Here is an 18768-nt window from a genome sequence, read left to right on the forward strand (position 1 = left end):
TGTTTAGAGCCTAGGCTCCATACAAACAACATCCTTTAAAAAATTTAAAATAAGTATGTTTTTTTAAGTGCGGTTTGTATAGAGCCAAGGCTCATACACCTTCAAATAGCATCGAGAAATGTGGTTTCAATACTGGAAATCTTGTCATAGCCTTAAACTATATTTTTCAAATTTAATTATAAAATTTAAAGCTTCAAAAATATTATAGATCCTGCAGATCCATGAAAACTTAAATATCGTAAAAATTGACGGTCCAAAAATATGTTACAAAATACACTATTTTCAAAACTTGAAATCCAGTTTTTTCTCATGTCCATACATCTTGATGTCAAGATGATCAATTTGAAGATATTTAAGCATCAAAACCTCTTCTAGTGAAATTTGTGAGGTGGGCTCTAATTTGGTTGTTTAGAGCCTCGGCTCTGTAAACTTTTTCCGTATTATTTTAACCATTTCCCATTTAGTTTGCAAGAACTAAAGGAGCATCATCAATTAAAGTAGAGGCCGTTTTGGCCACTTCAAGGAAGGGTTTGTTCCCTCTCGGTCTTTCAAGTAGTAGCACAACAGTGTTGGCATGTTTTCAAGGGCATGAGCGGCTTTCCATCAGTATTTTGAGTCTCACTGTTTTCGTATCCTCCCATAGTCACAGTGACAGGAGAAGGGGCTTCAAACTTGTAAGCAGAGCTCCAGAACTCACTCTAATGGCGGCTGCTACAGTGAGGAATGCCATTCTGAAACACATGAGGATTAAGGTTACTCACGTCCCTGCTGCACCTTCTCGGGTTTTTGCTCCATCTTTTCTTCACCGCTTCTTCTCCGATGAGTTGAAGGGTTCTTTTCTCGACAAGTCTGAAGTTGCAGATCGTGTTATCACTGTTGTCAAGAACTTCCAAAAGGTCGACCCCTCTAAGGTAAACCCGAAATCCTCTATCCTTCACTTTCTTTGCTTTCTAGTGGGGAGCAATGTAATAACGTCATCCATTTCTGGTTTGAAATAGGTATTTTGGATGACATTGTTTTTCTCGTGATTTGTTTTGGATTTTTTATATTGCAGCCAATTTCTCTGTTGGATCTGTTGATTCATCTTCTGTTTTTCCATCTTTTGACGTTTCCATACTCTGATGCCAATATCTGGTTTTCATGAGTCGATAGCATTGTGGTTGTCAACATTTGGAACTTTGACGATGTTATTACTGTAGAGCTCATGCTTTAATGGAATTACTCTGAGTCCCATTCATTTTTTTTTCAACTCTTAGGTCTCTCTGTCATGCGTTAGAGAACCTAGGGTTTTAAATTTTACTGTGTACTTAGGATCTCTTTCATAAGAGCTTGGGTCCTTATTTCATCAATGCAATTTCAGTGATTTTGATGGAACTGTGCACATGATATGGACATATGTATGCACACAAACATGGTCGCATATCCATTGGGGAACCTTGTCTTGAGATTTAATACGCATGCTTGGGACGGTTCTTCATGGCTTGCATCTTTAATTTGTATGTTTTTACGTATATGGTTTGAGTTCTTATGCTTTCTCATCTGCTCTAGGGTGGTTGAAAGTTCACATTTGCATGCAAGCACTTATGTACACCTCTGTGCGCGCTGGCATGTGCTTCATGTTGGAATGTTTGTCATGCTATATGATACTTAAAATGATTGTAGCCAATTTATCTTTCAATTGTCAAATATTATGAATTTTGTACTTCATGGAGTTTGTGTCCTAGTTTTTTGAATATTTGGTGTTGAAAGGTTTCAACTTCATCCAATATTTATATCCTTGTTTGTGTATTTGCTTCCCAAGAAGAATCTGTCTACTTTGATGACCAAAGCTTGGAAATTGATGCTAAGGGAAACTTCAAGTTAGTTCTAAAATTTGTCATTTTATTACTTATTGTGCTACAAGTTTCTTGGAAAAAGCCAACTTGGCCGATGTCAATAAGGGGTTGGACATTGGCACCATTCATGGAAGAGTGTGAGTTCCTTGAGCATGGACGGGAAGCTTTTAGAAATGGCGAGTGTTGTGTTGGGGGAAACTTTGAAACCGAGAAAGGTGTGGTCCTTGTGAGTTGTACTTGTATTAAAAGTATTAAAATCCATAGGTGCCGTAAAATCCAAACTCAACTTCTTCGGGTTCGGGCACGGGCATGCTGAGATGACTTTACGATTATTGAATCAGCTCAATGTGTTTGGTCAAGTCGGGCACAAGAGGCATTAAATAATTCTGAAAAATAATAAAACATGGAAAAAAATAAGAAACATGAGGAATATTAATAAACAAAAAGAATAAAAATGCTATGTATATTGATAAAAATAGAGAACTTATAGATATTAAGGGTTTATCTACCAGATGTCAGGCATTCATTCATGGTCCAAATTGGAATATATAACGATAATGCATTCCCAGTGTTTCAAAAAGCACTAGGCGGGTCCAGGCCGCCCAGCGCCTAGGTGGGCGCCCTGGGCGGCCTATTTGAGGCCAAATAAGGATTCTGCAGTTATGTCAGTATCGGTTATGTATTGCAGTACATAATTCAAATTATACTACATATTAGCATTTAGCACACACTCCATAAGCATAACCATAATCCATAAATCGGTTCGTACTCCATATCCAATTAAAACTTAAAAATTTCCAACCAACCAAATTATCAAACCAAGTTATCAAATAATATCACACCAGTACTGCAGTACACCACCATGAGGAAGAAAACAAAATTGAATTATGAAACTAATACTTGAAGACTCAAAAGAATCTTCAATAGTTAAATACACAATACTTCAATCAAAGTTTAAACTTCAAAGTTTAATAATTATTCAACAATCAACATTCATCATTCATTCATCTTCAAAAAATCTTGGCATCATATTCATCATAGTTGTTACCCTCCTCGACATATTGGTCGTCCCAGTCCTCCTCCGTCTCTTCTGAATCAGCCTCTTCTTCTTCCTTTTCCTCCATCCTTGTTCTCTGTACGTAAGATCTAGTGGCCCTAGGAGGGTCAGCTGATGTCCTTGAAGCATCCATGTCCCATGTCTCATGTCAATCCTTCATGCCCCTCGACCTCATCATCATCAACTAACCACTCCATAGCATGGTCCATATTTTTTGATCTGATGGGGTCTCTCTTATCTTTCTTAGCAAATGTGTCCTTCAAAAATCGATTGTACTTGACATAGACTAGGTCATTGAGCTTCTTTGATTCAAGCTTGTTCATTTTCTTTGTATGAATCTAACAAAATCAAATGAAACTAATTAAAATCTAATATCTATAGTTCATGTATTATTTATAAAATTATACAAATTACCCTTACGGCCTTACCCCTTCAAAGTACTTCAATTGCGCTCACAACCGGATGAAGAAGTGGTTAGGTTTAAGATTCGAATGGCCAACTTTTGCAAAGATTAGCCGCCTAGGCTTGGGCGATGCGCCCGGGCCTTTCGATTTGCCTAGGCGTTAGGTGGTCCGGTTTTTGAATAACTGTGTATTCCATAGGAGCACTTAAAATTAAGAATATACATGATATCTGACTCAATTTATGACCAATAAGAATGATGGGGAGGCTCAAAATCATCCAATTCTTGGTCTTCCAGGCCATCTTTATAACAGTTAATGAATGATTCTTAGTTGGGCAACTTGGGTAAATCCTCCTAACCCAAAGTCCCTTAGGCTAGTCTAGGCTTTGTGCACAACCCACATCCCAACTTGGGTAATTCATCCTAACCCACAGTCCCTTAGGCTAGTCTAGGCTTTGTGCACAACCCACATCCCACTGCTCAAGTCCGCTCTCAGGGTCCTTATGTCACTATTGTTTCCTTAAATGGTCTCACTATCGTCACCATCTCCGCTTACATCTCCCCTTGCTCCTGAACTTGTGCGTCTCCCTCAACTTTTGCAACTCCTCCAACATGTGCCTCTTGATTCCCACTTCCATCTAAATCCTCTTTGCCTCTTATTGAGAAATGCCTCCCTCACTTCCACCAACCCCTCCTTAACTAGATCATCTGGATATGTGATCAAAGTTGATAGGCTCGTAGTTCACAGTTTTGTTTTGAAAGCGGCTTCCAGAGGATTAAGTCGTAATGGATGTAGACCATCTTGTGTAGCTTGGCAACAACTAATCTGTTTCTCCTTGGTTTGTGGATCCATTGAAATTTACTCGAATTTTACTCATTCTTGTAACAGAACAGGTGCGCTCAACACCCTTCACCATAATCTACAGGTTGTAAGCTCCATTTCTATGCAGTTCTCAACACTTTGTTGAAATAAGGAGATAGAACTCACGAGACAGCTCCTAAATGTCAATAAAATAATATATAGATCTGTAGAGGCTTCGGAACTAATCTTGATCTATCTAAGTGTGGGATTTATTGGCAAGGTTTGTTGCAAAAATACCTTGGACATCCACATACAAAGAAAATTTAGGAAAAAACCAAGGTTTAGTGGTTTATAAATGTGGCTTTTCATTCATGGTTTGGGAGTGGGAGTGAGTGCTTGTGAGCAACTTGTGGCTGAAGCTCCCTACCTTGGGAGGCTGTTATGGGTGCAAACTATGTATATGGGAGAGCTTAGGGAGTGCCCTCTATGTGTGTGTGTGTGTGTGTGTGTGTGTGTATAGACAAATAGATCGATACAAGTGATATTTAAAAAATAAAAAATTTATATTCCACTTTTTTAACATTATCTTTGCAAGCATATTGAGAACTCTATAACCTGATAGTTCCATAAAAAAATAAAGAAAAATGAGTCTTTGGGGCCATGATAAGAATCAAATTCTTGTGAGTCTGGTAGTGACCTAGGTGATTCATTATAGCGAACAACCTGATTCTGGACAACCTGAATGAGACTTTGGGGCCATGATAAGAATCAAATTCTTGTGAGATTGGTAGTGACCTAGGTGATTCATTATAGCGAACAACCTGATTCTGGACAACCCGAGCGACTCCCCGGCTCAGGGTTACTTGGGACTAGGGACCTTTGAGTCAACTTAGGCGATTTCAAGTTGTCTTGCTGGTTTTCAACCATTGATGTATGAAAATGGAAAGAAAAAAAATTCATTGATAAGTGGTCATTAGCTAGAAATTGCTAGAGTAAAAATCAGAAAGAAATCAAAGATCTCAAGTTCAAGATTTAGAAACTTTAGAAACTTAGGATGGAGATTCTTTCATACCTAGATCACACACCTTTTTAATAGGGTTACATTCCCCCTTCCATAGGGATCAAGATCCCTTTTAGTCAGGAATCGAGATCCCTTGATTGGGGGGAGCAAGCTGGAGTGAGATTCACAAGGGGATCGCCACCCCCCAACCAAGTTCCTCGCATCATGCTCTTATCACTCGTAAATGTCACTAAGTTGGGGAAGCTTCTTAACTCTTTTAGGGCTTCAATTAGGGTGCCCAGGTGGCGCCTTAAGGTGGATGGGGGGCTCATGCACCTTGTTCTTAGGCCAACTCGATATGCCCTCCTTTGGCTGCTGCCCATGGCCTAAGGGCAGAAAATGCCTTGGGCATATTAGTCTTTACCCCTTATTCCTATTCTCCCTTTTCTTCCAAGACCCTTTTTTCTTGTTCTCTTGGAACATACTTAATTTCCTTTTTGTATTCTTCTTAAGATAGAAGAAAGGAAAAATGTTAGAGAAATCAAATAAAAAAACATTATTGGATTTGATTCTTTGTGAAATATCAAGAGAGGTTACAAGAGGAGGGTTTGCGTGATTTAGAGCTCAAGATTTATTCAGAATACAGAGGATCAAAGATTGAACAACAAAGGTTAGTCATTGTTGGTTAAATTTCTTTGTTTTTAAGATCTTTCAAGATGTCTTTTCAAGATGACCACAATTGATTCCCTAGGAGTTTTTTCACATGCAGATTTTGGTTGTGAATACTTGTGATGTTAAATATTTCCAAGTCGATAGAGATAAAATGGCTAAATTTAAGTCTAGGTGGGGCAGCAATCATAGTGTCATACCCCTTTCACTAGCATCATGCATTAGGCCAAGCAGGCACATGGCAACCCTTAGCGATGGAACATTTGTGAAGGACCCTCAAGTCCTATATGGACTTCTGCTACTTTATCTCTCCTCGCAGGCCAATATTTTAGATTGACAAATCTATGTGAGGGAGTTGGATATCTTCAGCCTTGACCGAGCAAGTGGCGAGGGTGGTGTGCTGTGGTGCACATATGTGCACACACATATGGTGGCTAGCAACTAAATATCTTTTGGTATATGGTCTTGGACAAGTGGTGTTGACTGATGGCTAAAGTTAGCGGCACTTGGTGGGCCTATGAGATCAATAGGGTGGGGCTTGGTTGGTTGGACTGCAAGCCGCTTGACCTGATGGGACATGGGTGTTGACCATGTGTAAGTAACAACTGACCATACACCTGGTTAGGCAGGTTTGTGGACCCTAGTTCGAGGGAATTCGAATCCAAAATGTGTGACTTCCACATGCATGAGCTTCTGTAATGATCATAGGCCATGTGAGAGTGGTTCTGCAAATTTAGTAGGCTGAGTGGCATAATGAGCTGTTTAATAACCATGCATGTTTGAATTGGCATGTGTGGGAAATTATGACCCATGAAGTCGATTGATGATCGTTAAACCACCTTAATGAGTGATGTGTGTAGTCATTGAAGGTGGGGAATGGGCTGGTGTAATTGCCATACCTGGTGGTGGGCAGTAATGTGGTGCAAGCCTTAATGGGTAATGTAAATGAGGGTGAGTGTGTGGGTGCATACTCGGGGCTATATAAACCCCTTCCCAGGATCCACCCCTGAAAGGCATTCCTGGCTATATACGACCAAGTGTATAGTGCAATAAGAATGGGCTACGAGACTCTGTTTGTAGTTTATGCATGCTTTGTGTGATTGTTTGCCCATTTCTCAAGTTTGTGTTTGTGAAGGCTGGCTTTGTCTTATTTTGTATTCGACTTTGGCTTGGCTCCACACAGTTTGGGTAAATGAAAAGTTAGCTATTGTGACACACAACATCATGGTGAATGGTAGTTTGTTATATTGTTTGAGGGTGATTTAGGTGTTGATATGAGTTGAACAAAGTGTGGGCTGGTTTTACGAAGTCTTAATACAAGAAATGGATGGTCAATTGTGGCTCTTTATCATGAATTTGAGTCCGTCACTGGCTGTCTCATGATGAAAAATTTGTATGCATATCATAACTATAGCAGTGAAGTAACTTTTGTTTTTGTGTTGACATGTCAATTGCACCGAGGTACCTAAGTTTGAAATGTTGTTAATTTTTTAATTAAATTCCAATATAATTTCCCTATTGGGAAATTCATTAATGAGCATGTATTCTTCTTTTCTTTCTTCAGTATATCTCATTACATCCTTACCCATTATGAAATATTGGCCTCTCACCCTTTGTTTGCCAAGTGGAAGCTACTTTTGTCTTTCCACTCCTCATTTCTCTTAATGTGATGCAATGGCTACCTACTAAAGGATCACTTCATCTTTTGGAGGCTTGAGTGTAAGGTTCTTCCAGTGATTAAGGTGGATCTTGTTGATGAAAAGTCCTAGTTGTCCTCTCCTTTTCTCTGTTGCTTCTGCATTGTGAAGCCCACAGAAAATATTCAGCCCCACCTATGTTTCCTATTTTTTCGTAGGTCTACTTTTCATTTTCTGCTCTCTCTTTTCTCATATCCTCTCTTTCCTCCACCCCTGAAAAAAAAAAAAAAAAAAGAAAAAAAAAGAGGCATAACAAAAGGAGACCCATGACTTGAATCTACTTTGCTTGCACTAAATTATCAAAAAGAAAAAAATTACTGTACTACATTATTGTGCCTAGTAATAATGTTCTTGGAGGATTGTCGTCGAGAATTTACTTTGGTAGCACTTTTGGTATATCCTTACAAAGGAAAGTGAGTTTCGTATGTGCAATTTCATAATCAAGTGTTTCTTGAAAGCAATTATGATCACAATATCTCTCTCCTTGTTTTTTAGTGGATTCGTATGGACAATTTGAGAATAAAATACTGAGTTGGTAGTTTTCTAAGTTATGGCATGGGTTTTTTAAATTGTTCCATTTGGATGGTGATAAGGCACCTAACTTGGCTTGGGACAGATTGTTCAATTTGATAAATTCTGGCAAAATTTTGCTTCGAATGCTGCTTTGATTCAGTTGGTGAAAAGAAGGGCTCGGATAAATTGGCTGATATTGGGAGCATTAACTTTATCAAAAAAAAAAAAGGCTGATTTTGGGAATGTTTTGGGTTTTTTTTCCTTAACTCAAAAAATTATGGCATAAAAGATAATTATAATAATGAATATTAGAAAGAAAAATATAAATGATACTTCAGAAAAGCTATGATACCCAAATGTACTTTAAACACTTCTGTCATCATCTTCATTTTCATGTTTACATCTATAGAAATCATTTAAAATAGTCTTGATGATTGAAACTTCACCAAGAGAAAATTCAAAATGTCAAATGTATGTCTGATGTCAACTTCAACTTTAAGACTCCTTCATGCTAGCGGAGAATTGAAGCTTACAAGTTGCTGGTTGCAACTGTTAGAGGGAGTGGGGTGATTTACTTATGCAGAGAGATGCTTTTTATTACTTGTGTCCAATGATGTAGAGGAAGATTTTCTGTGAATGGTATGAAGAAGATGGTGGTTGTGTTTAGATGCATTTGAAAAGTCAAGATGCACACTTTTGTAAATTCCAGGATTTCATTTGCGCCTAAAAGGACCTGGAATCATCTCTGCTACAATTTTGAATGAAGAAACTGATATGTTGTCCCATGGAAGAACATAAATATTAAAAGATCAAAACTTAAACAAAATAAAAAATTGAAACAAGACATATTTGACAAGACCAATCCAGATCTCTCTAGTTGTAGGCAGGAATAATCGGCTCTCTCTAGTTGCACATAGAAAAAAAATGCAAAATGCTGGGTTTGGGGGTTGTGGTGGTGAATAATTCGAAAGTGAAGTCATTTTCTGAGTTTTTCTTTAGCCTGAAGAACACAAGAAGCTCCAAAAATGATTTAGAAGATGTGCATTAGTGTTCATGCAAACACGCCCTTGCATAAGAGTTCACAATACTTGTAAACTAGAAAATTGTACCTCTGTCTGTGCTTGTATCCGAGAAAAGTCTGGCAATTTTATCTTTATCGACAAAGTTAAGAAACAAAAAGAAAACAATAGTTTAATGTGTTACTTGACATGGTTGTTTGATACACTAAAGTTGGATGCTTTGCAAAAAAATATTGACTTTTGGATCCTGGTTGCCCTATATGATGTGGATTGATGTAAGTTCAAATACCAAGTAAAAAAGTGGAAAGCATAAAATTTGGACTGTTGAAGAAATCTATTAGGCCCTTCCAAGGGATATTAAGGAGGCGTTCATATCCATGTATTGGAAGATGATTAAATAAATGGTTTAACATACTTTATAATTTTGCAAATTAAGTGTAAACCATAAAAAATAATTACACGCCCTTTATGATTTTTTTTTAAAAAGTTCCACAATCTTCAATAGAAGAAGCAAAGTCATTATGTTATATTCGATTGTGTGTTGAGATGTAGTATGTGTTAAGGAGGGTAATTTTTCACTTAGCCAAAGCATACTGCACCAAGCCAAGTCGAATCCAGATTAAGGCAAGGCCAACTTTCTACTAGCGTAGACAAGAGGAATGGAGCAAACAAGCACATAGGACATGAACAAGCTATAGACAAGAGTTTTAGCCCACTCTTATTGTTTTTACACTTGATCGTAAATAGACAAGGTTGCCCCTCAATGGTCTGGGCAAAGGGTATATACATTACCCTGTGTATGCACCCACAACAAAACCCCATTTGTATGTTTATCACCATTATGATCCTCCACTTGGTGTGGTAGTTACACCGGCCCGTGCCCCCAACAATGATTGCTCACATGGCTCATTAGGAAAGGAGGTTCAATAGTCTTGGCAACCAACTCCATGGGTCATTATTGCCCTTGCATGCCAATTCAAATATGCATGGTCATTACATGGCTTTTAATGCACTCAGAATCCATTACATGTGCACTCCCCTCTCACATGGCTTATGATTGTATGACAAGCCCATGTTTGATGTTGTTGCAAATTTTGAATTTAAATTCCCTAACTTGGCTGTTAGGTAACCACACGTACCCAACCTAGAGTTGGTCAACCACCTCTTACACATGGACCATGCCCATGTACCGTCAGGTCTCGATGCTCATGATCTGACCAACCAAGCCTCGTCATGTTGGTCTCTGTGGTCCATAGAGTTCCACCAACTTAGTCATCTACTTGCACGAGGTTGCCCAAGGCTTCGAACCAAGGGTTTTTCCGGTAAGCCCACAGTGCATGTGCGTCTGGTCATCAAGCCACACCAACCTCATATCTCGCCCAAGGTCAGTGTTACATGGATACCAACAAAAGTACGTGTCTAAAGTATTTAGAACTTAAATGTAAAAGCTAATACCGCAAGATACATTCGTAGAAGTACTATATTGAGTCAAATAATAAGGTTTTTCAATATATAACATAATTTTTATTTGTTCATGTAAGACAAAGTGGTAGAGTGGTAGTATTTGGCACTCCCATGCGTGATCGCATGTTTGAACTCTTTTGTGGCCTCTTCAGAACTTTTAACTTCATCTACAGTCTCGCTATGTGTCAACATTTGTCAAATTTGCGACATGTGTGTACACATGACCTGATCCTCATATACAATGTAAGGGTAACATTGCCCATGTTTGGTCAAGGCTAAAAGGCATTCCATCAGATGGGTTCTTTGGTCTAAAGAACTTGTCTTGTTAGGTTGTGGTGCACATGGTCTAACCAACCAAGCCTCAACATGTTGGTCTCTGTGGTCCACAAAGCTCCACCAACTTAGTCATCTGCTTGCACTAGGTTGCCCAAGGCTTCGCACCAGGGTTTTTGTGGTAAGCCCACATGTGCGTGTGCTTTTATTCACCAAGCCGCATGAAAAAGCTAATACCACATGACACAAGCACTATGTTGAATTAGATAATAATTTTCGATATGTGTAAGAAAATTTCTTATTTTGTTCATATAAGACAAAGTGGCGGAGTGGTAGTTTTTGGCACTCCCATGCATGAGGTCCCATTTTTGAACTCTTTTGTGACCTCTTCATAGCTTTTACCTTCACCTGCATTGGCACTATGCGTCAACATGTGTTAAATTGTTGACATGTGTGGATACGCGACCACTAATTCCCAAATGCAGTGTTGGGGTAACGCTACCCATGGTCGGTCAAGGCTAAAAGTTAATTATATGTGTTCGTCGACCCAAAGAACTTACCCACTATGAGGGATAGCTAAACTTCCCAAGTAGTACAAGTCCGTACAAGACTTGTGGGTCTTTTTTAAAATGTTCCTTTGCTAAGGAGGTTCTACCTGCCTCACTTAGCTCATATGCATGATGCTGAGGTAGGGGGACAACAAACCCCAGACATCCCCCCCCTCGGCTCAGATGTCCTTATTAGACACTTGTCTTGCATCAGGGTCCATGTAAACCTCACCTTGGCCCAAGGCCCACACATTCTTTGACATAGTCTCCTGTTAAGCCCTCTTCATCTTGCCCTTTGTTAGGTTCACTGCTGCCCCCAAGTCTCTCTACTCGTGTACACATAGTTATGTTTTTTGCTGCCACTATGTGCCCACCTGGGTGCATGGTCAGGTTCGCTGCTTGAATGATGATCCATGCCACCCCATGCGGTGCTCAAGAGGCATGACTCTAGCTTTCCACAAGTCGAGTAGTACATGCAATACTCATGCCAATTGTCAAGTCTCCTCTTCTTTGGCTCCCTTGGACACTGTGAATGCCCCATTGCATCTTACATGTCATTGGTCAAGAATGGTGTTCGTGTTTGTGACCTTCAAATGCCTACACACTTGGTCTTTGATTAAAAGCTTTGTTCTATTTTCGCCATGTATGTATCCTCATGTTTTATGGTTATTGATTACTCTCAGTTTGAGTGGGAGTGTGCTCTACTTGAGCTAGGCTCTATTTGGGACATAGTGGGCTTCCATCCCTCTTGCATTGAATTCTGACTAGGTGTTGGCTACATAAGTGAAACCTCACCATGGGCTGGTTATGTTTGGTCCAATGATGTAAATCGTTGAAGAGGGTCCACTTGTACCCTTTAGAGGTTGGCTCCAGTTATGTGGATGTTTTTTAGTTGGTCTGGAGATGAAAGAGGCTCCTATAGTGTAGTAGGATGTATAAGGGCTTGTGAGGACAAGTGCCTAAAAATCTCAGTGGTGGAAATCCTACAAAACATGTGTTGTTAGTTGCCTCGGATATATGTGATGCTTCGAGACGTTTGGGTCTGCATGAATCGTTATCATGCACACGCCGTAGAGACATCCCCCCATGCATGACATTGTGAGAGAGAGAGAGAGAGCGAGAGGGAGGGGAGAGGGAGGGAGGGGGGTGGAGAGAGAGAGAGAGAGAGAGAGAGAGAGAGAGTGAGAGAGAGTGAGAGAGAGAGAGATTCCCTGCACAAGGTGGAAACCTGAGAAATGTACACGTATTTTTAGTTTATGCATTGGACGCTAAACTTATCCTTAGGGAGAGCACATGAAATTCATTGATACTCGTCGATTGTGGCACTTCTATGCCTTGGAGCCTGTGTGTGAATTTACATGTGTTTGTTGGGTTGGTTTCGGGTTTAGAAGTGGTCTTAGGATAGTCATGAAGTGCTTCGTAAAAGGATGGAGTTTTAGTGCTAGCACACTCTTCTAAGGTTTTTAAACGAAGCTTTTTGAAGGGTTTTTCAAGGAAATAAAATTTTTTTATTTTCTCTAGTTAGCCACTTGTGTTTTCTTGTACTAACTTTTGTATTTCAAACAAGGCTATATTTGGTATTAAATTTTTGTTTTATGATAGGGTATTTTAAATTTGCGATAGAAGAGAATCCATATTGAAGATTTAATGACTTACATGAGGGAACATTGTGGGACACGTGGTACATCCATACGAGGCCTACGCATTTTTTATTTTTGACTCTTCTGGCCACTAGCCATGGGTGCCACCTGGAAGTCAAAAAGTCAAAGTGGTAGGGCTTGGGGTTCACTAATCTTCTACATAAATTATGGAGCCTATTTTATCAGCTATTTTAAATTTGGGATCCTGATTTGATCATGTTTAAGTGGTTAATATCTGCTTTGAAAAGTGAAAGTTACAAATTGGTGGGGTTGGAATCTTGAAAGCGGATCTATTTTATCATCATCATCATCATCATCAGAGCCTTTTCCCAACTATTTGGGGTCGACTATACGAATCTTGGTCTGCCAGTTTACTGTATCAAGGCCCATACCCTCAGTGAGGCCATAAGTTGCCATATCTTTTCTCACGACTTCCAATGATGCCCTTTTGGGTCTACTCTTTGCCCTTTTTGACCCTTCCGCTTGAACCAACTCACACCTTCAACATGTGTTGTATTGGGTACCTAAGTTTACTTTCTCGCATCTCATCAGCTATCGGAGCCACACCAAAGTTCTCCTGAATTTATTCATTTTGAATTCTATCCTTTCTTGTCTTGCCACTCATTCATCTCAACATCCTCATCTTAACTACACTCATCCTATGGGTATGTTGTTTCTTGGCTGCACAACATTCGTCCCTATAAAGCAAAGCTGGTCTCACAACATTCTATAGAACTTCCCTTTCAGCTTTATTGGTATGTGGTGATCACATAAAACTCCGATGGAACATCTCCATTTCGCCCACCCAACTCTAATTCTATGTGCAATATCTTAATCTCTCTATTTTCCTGGATTAGCGACCCAAGATATTGAAAGCGCACTCTTTGTCGTATTTCTTGGCCGTCAATTGTAACTGCTTCCTCGTCTCTACTTCTATTATTACTAAACTTACATTCCATATACTCTGTCTTAGTCTGGTTAATTTTAAACCTTTGGATTCTAGAGCATCCCTTCGAAGTTCTAAGTTTGGGTTGACACTGCTTCAAGTCTCGTGATCAAAACTATGTTGTACACAAATGACGTATACCACAATATTTCATCTTGTAGGTGCCTAGTTAAGTCATCCATAACTAAGATAAAGAGGTATGAGCTCAATGCTAACCCCTGATGTAGACCTATTGTCACTGAAAACTCACTCGTCTCTCTACTAGTTGTTAGCTTAGTGCTCCCTCGTACATATCGTTCACAAAGTCAATATAGTATCTGAAGATTCCATTCTTTTCCAACACCCACCAAATTGAATATCAGGGTACTCTATCATAAGCTTTATCTAGATCAATAAAAATTATGTGGAGGTCTTTCTCCTTCGCCCTAAACTTCTCAATCAGTTGCTTAAGTAGGAAAATAGTCTCAATTGTTGACCTTTCTGGTGTAAAACCAAATTATTTTTCTGATACACTCGTTTCATGCCATATTCGTTGCTCTCCCACAACTTCATAGTATGGCTCATAAGTTTGATCCCTATATGGTTCGCACACTTTTGTATGTCTCTTTTGTTGTTGTAAATAGGTACCATAGTACTTTTCCTAGGTTCGTCTGACATTTTCTTTATTCGTTGAATAGTTTGGTCAGTCAGTCAATGCTGATCTCCCCATGTACTTCCAAACTTCTATCGGAATGCCATTTGGTCTTAAACCCTTTCCTATCGTCATTTTCTTCAAAGCTTCTTTCACTTCTAATGTCCTGATTCTACGAATATATCTTTGACCCCACCCTCATTTATGTCAACGGTTCCTTCTACCCTGTGTTTCCATTGTGTTCGTCATTTAATAATTTTTGAAAATAAACTCCCCACCTTTCGATGGCATCTTCATCCTTCACCAAGACCCTTCAATCCTCACTTTAATGTATTTAATATGGTATAGATCCCTATACTTTCTCTTTCTTTTTTGCCAATTTGAAATATTTGTTTACTTTTTCTTGTTCCCAAGTTACCGTATAGAATATCATATTCCTTAAATTTAGCCTCTTATCTACTATTTGCTTAGCGTTTTTCTTAGCATTTTTATATTCTTCTAAGTTTTGGTCATTTCTATTACATTGCCAAGTTTTATAAATGATCGTTTTTATCTAATGGCTTTCTAGACCTCATTACTCCACCACCAAGTTTTCTTATTGGAATTTCTTTTCCTTCTAGTTTATCCTAAAACTTCTTTTGTCACTTTCGTAATACAATGAGCCATCTCATTTCACATAATATTGACCTCATGTTTTGATTTCCATTTTCCTTATTTAACTAATTTATCTCTACATAAGTCTATTTTTTCATTTATTAAATTCCACCACCTAGTTCTTGGACACCAAGCAGATCTATTTCTGATTGGAATTAGTTAGTTTCCTAGGAAGGTTCTAATGATGAACTCCTAATAAAGCTATAAGGGTGTATGGAACCAGGAGTCCTCTTAGGGATAATGGTGCATTGTCCACTTTATATTCATGGTGTGAGAGGGCTAATCATATTCATCTGACCCTTGGCTAGCCATGATGAATCAAGGATGGATAATGCACCCTTATGCCTATAAGGATTCCTAGTTCCAACAATCTTCGAATTTTATTTAGATTCTTTTGGAAGCTTCTATGAGATTTCCCAATTCTAACTAAATTAAAAAATTAATTGAATTTAATTTAAGGGTGTAACACTTCCTATTTTTAGTGCGTGTCATTCTTTATGTAGATTATTTCATGTGGTAAAAACATTGACCTCTTGTGTTGCTCCTCATGTGGTCCCTCACCACAGTTTACCCTTCCAAAGAAACAAAGCAGTTATTTCAAAATTGACCTTGTTTCAAGGTAATACTAATTATCCTGTAAATAATTGAATATTTCACCATGGAGCATGGTCACTGAGTCACACTCACTATTGATGATCTCTTCATGATGACCTTCCTAGAGTCATCATTTGACTCCTCCAACGTGATTGCATCAGTGATCCTTGGCTAAGGCTCCTCCGAAGCCTGCAACACCATCTCATCGTGTTCAGTATTTGCATTAAGCAAGTTTGCTCAGGGGCTCGTCATCCTCCTCAACTAACCAAACTGTATTGAGGGATTACTTTTATGGGGAGTGCTCGCTTTCTTGTTACCCTTGCATGTAAAGCAGCCTTAAAAGGCCTTCTGGGTGCCTCTATCTCTTCGGTTGCCCCCTTCTCACGTTTAGCCCTATTTCATTGCACCACTCTTTCTCACCATTGGACCTTGAAGGCCCATCCTCACGGATTGACCCACCTTGCTGTGAAGGTTTTAGTCTGCTAGGCCTTTAACTGTTGCCATAGTAGTGGTCGAGCCCAGCATACCATACCTCCTCAGCTGGGCCTAGACCCAACATTGCAACCTATACACGAAGTTGAATTACTGATTCTCCTCGGTCACGGTTCAAGTGTCCAGCGCAAGAGATGCAAATTTCTTCACGTACTATCTCACCAAGCCTGTTTGATGAAGGTTTTGCAAAGCCTCGAGCCACGGAGGCCGCATTGCCTCGTGAAAATTGGTTTCTGAGTTCTTATTTCAAAAGTCCTTTAAATTGCTCATCTTGGGCCTTGAAGTGTCTTTAGTCCACATCCTTCACATGAGCCTGGCAACCCTAGGAAGTGTATGGCATGTCACCTTGGAGTCCCTCATACCTTCAAACACCCTCGTCTTTGGCACTATCTCGCTCCAAGTGTCCCTCCTGCCATCCCATGCTGTTGCACAAAGCCTCCTTGATAAGGGTCATGTCTTCTTGCAGGGGACAATGCTTGCATTAAAGCAGTTGACTAAGGCTCTGAGATTATCTATGAGCCCTCCATAAGAGCATCGTAGCCACCATATTGCTCCTCCACTTCAGCCTTCCAGACATCCTTCTGAGTCTTCAAGGTGGTGAAGCTCTATCCCACCAACTCTCTTGGATCCCCTGAGTCATGAATTGTCTTGAGGTGACTGACACACTCCCAGATTTCAGCCATGACACCATAAGTCATGGTCATGGAATCACGCTTTGATAACCAATTGTCGTGTCCTAATTTTGCACTTGGCCAATCTGTGTAGTGCCAGGCCAACCCAGGGTATGGAAACCTAGCCTTTTATAAATCCACACAAGTGGAATGCAGCAAAAAAGCACACAAGGCACACACAAGTTTTAGACAAAGCCACTTGCCTGCTCTTATTGCTCCATAAACCTGGTCACAACTGTACGCTACATGACTATTAAGTCCTGAACCACCATTGCTGCTCACTACTTGGTGCGGCAGTTCCGCTAGCCCACACCTCACCATCAACAATTACTCATTTGGCTGCTTAAAGGGGGGTTGAGGGTGTGCTTGATCCCCTCCACGGTTCACTGCTATTCATGCATGTCAATTCAAACATGCATGATCATTACACAGCTCTTAATCCCCTCACAACCCACTAGGTGTGCACTCCCCCTCTCTCACGTGGCCAATAACAGTTGTAAAAGTTCATGTCTGGGGCAGTTACGCATTTTGAACTTGAATTCCCAGACTTGACCGTTATGGTCAACACACTTTGCAAGTTAGGTGTATGGCTAGCTGCCTCTTCACATGGACTATGCCCTTTCCCATTAGGCCGTGCTGCCCATGGTCCTACCAACCAAGTCTCAACATGTTGGTCTCAGGAGTCTGCCAAGTCCTACCAACTTAGCCATCCGTCTGCACCAGCTTCCCCAAGGTTTCACACCAGGTGTCTTTGCCCCTGACCTACTTATGCGTGTGCATTTGTTTGCCATGTAGCAACCTCACCTTCCGCCCGTTTGGTCAAGGCTGAAGGTACTTACTCATATAGCTTCAATGGAGTAAAGAACTAGCCCTCCATGAGAGAGGGCTAATCCAGCCAAAGTAGCACATGCCTGTAGAAGACTTATGGGTCCTTTCGAAAATGCTCCGTCGCTAAGGAGTTCCTTGTTCCACTCTTAGCCCACACACGACACTACTGAGGGAATTTAACAATATGCCACTTAAAAGCTTCCTGGACTATGCCTGAAGGTTTCCATGGATGTTAAAACCATAAATAGAACATTTGATTAGCAACTAATGTTTGTGGTGATTGATGGATTTAGCTTTTCAGCTATTGTGAATGTTGTCAAAATTGATATTCCGGAGATTATTTTACTGGGATTAGGGCTTGGGCTTCACGTAAAGATTCCAAACATGTGCTTCTCATGGGGTCATGGGCCTTTGATTGGATACCACTGTTGAGAAGGGGTTTAGAAGATAAAGCGATGAAGGTGCACCAAATATTGCTATTCTGCTTTTCTGTTTGTATGCGGGTGGTATGTGAGGTTTGGGAGGTTTAGAAATTGATTCCTCCTGTAATTGCCTTATATACTCTGATGCATATTAGAAGCCTGTAAAACGAAAACATTGTATAAGGAAAGCCATGTCGCCACCTGCAATGTGTTGTTCAGTTTTCAAACATTTGTCTGTCATGCACGGTAAGTCGAGGAAACAGTGGAGCATGTCTACTGCAGTGTTGCCAGAAGGATCTGGTGGCTGCTTCTGAGCTTTTCTATGCAATGAACGCTCTTTAATATTTTCGAGGTATATTCTTAATGAGTTGGGACTTAGGTGTTCCATTCTGGTGTGCATGCATTATAGCACCCCTTTGGAGTAATTGTAAGTAAAGGTTAGTGGTACCTGCTCCTCTAGATAAACTGAAAGGCAGAACTTCATATTTAGGGTTACTTGTGTAGTTGTAATATGAATAGTGCCCTCTTCAAAGAAAAGAAAAAGTACATATAGCATTCGTAGTTCCTTGATTAACAGGGATTGGAGTAAACAACAAGTAGTCATTATATG

At 39.9% G+C, this 18768-nt stretch overlaps 1 protein-coding gene across 4 annotated transcripts in view; it reads left to right on the forward strand.

Annotated features, from left to right (window-relative positions):
- The first annotated feature begins 386 nt into the window (after positions 1–386).
- Positions 387–18768, forward strand: part of MTACP2 (mitochondrial acyl carrier protein 2) — a 28926-nt gene continuing 10544 nt past the window's right edge. The window contains exon 1 of one of the 4 annotated variants that reach the window (XM_006843353.4): positions 387–911. In XM_006843353.4, coding sequence (XP_006843416.3) covers positions 702–911 — 210 coding nt within the window. In that variant the 5' untranslated portion in view covers positions 387–701. The remainder of the gene's footprint in view (positions 912–18768) is intronic. The other 3 variants (XM_088863705.1, XM_088863701.1, XM_011624660.3) reach the window with 3 other exon arrangements.

The sequence above is a fragment of the Amborella trichopoda genome, chromosome 1, assembly GCF_054954075.1.
Source record: "Amborella trichopoda isolate Santa Cruz 75 chromosome 1, AtrichopodaSantaCruz75HAP2 v2.0, whole genome shotgun sequence".
In the NCBI taxonomy this organism is placed as follows: domain Eukaryota; kingdom Viridiplantae; phylum Streptophyta; class Magnoliopsida; order Amborellales; family Amborellaceae; genus Amborella; species Amborella trichopoda.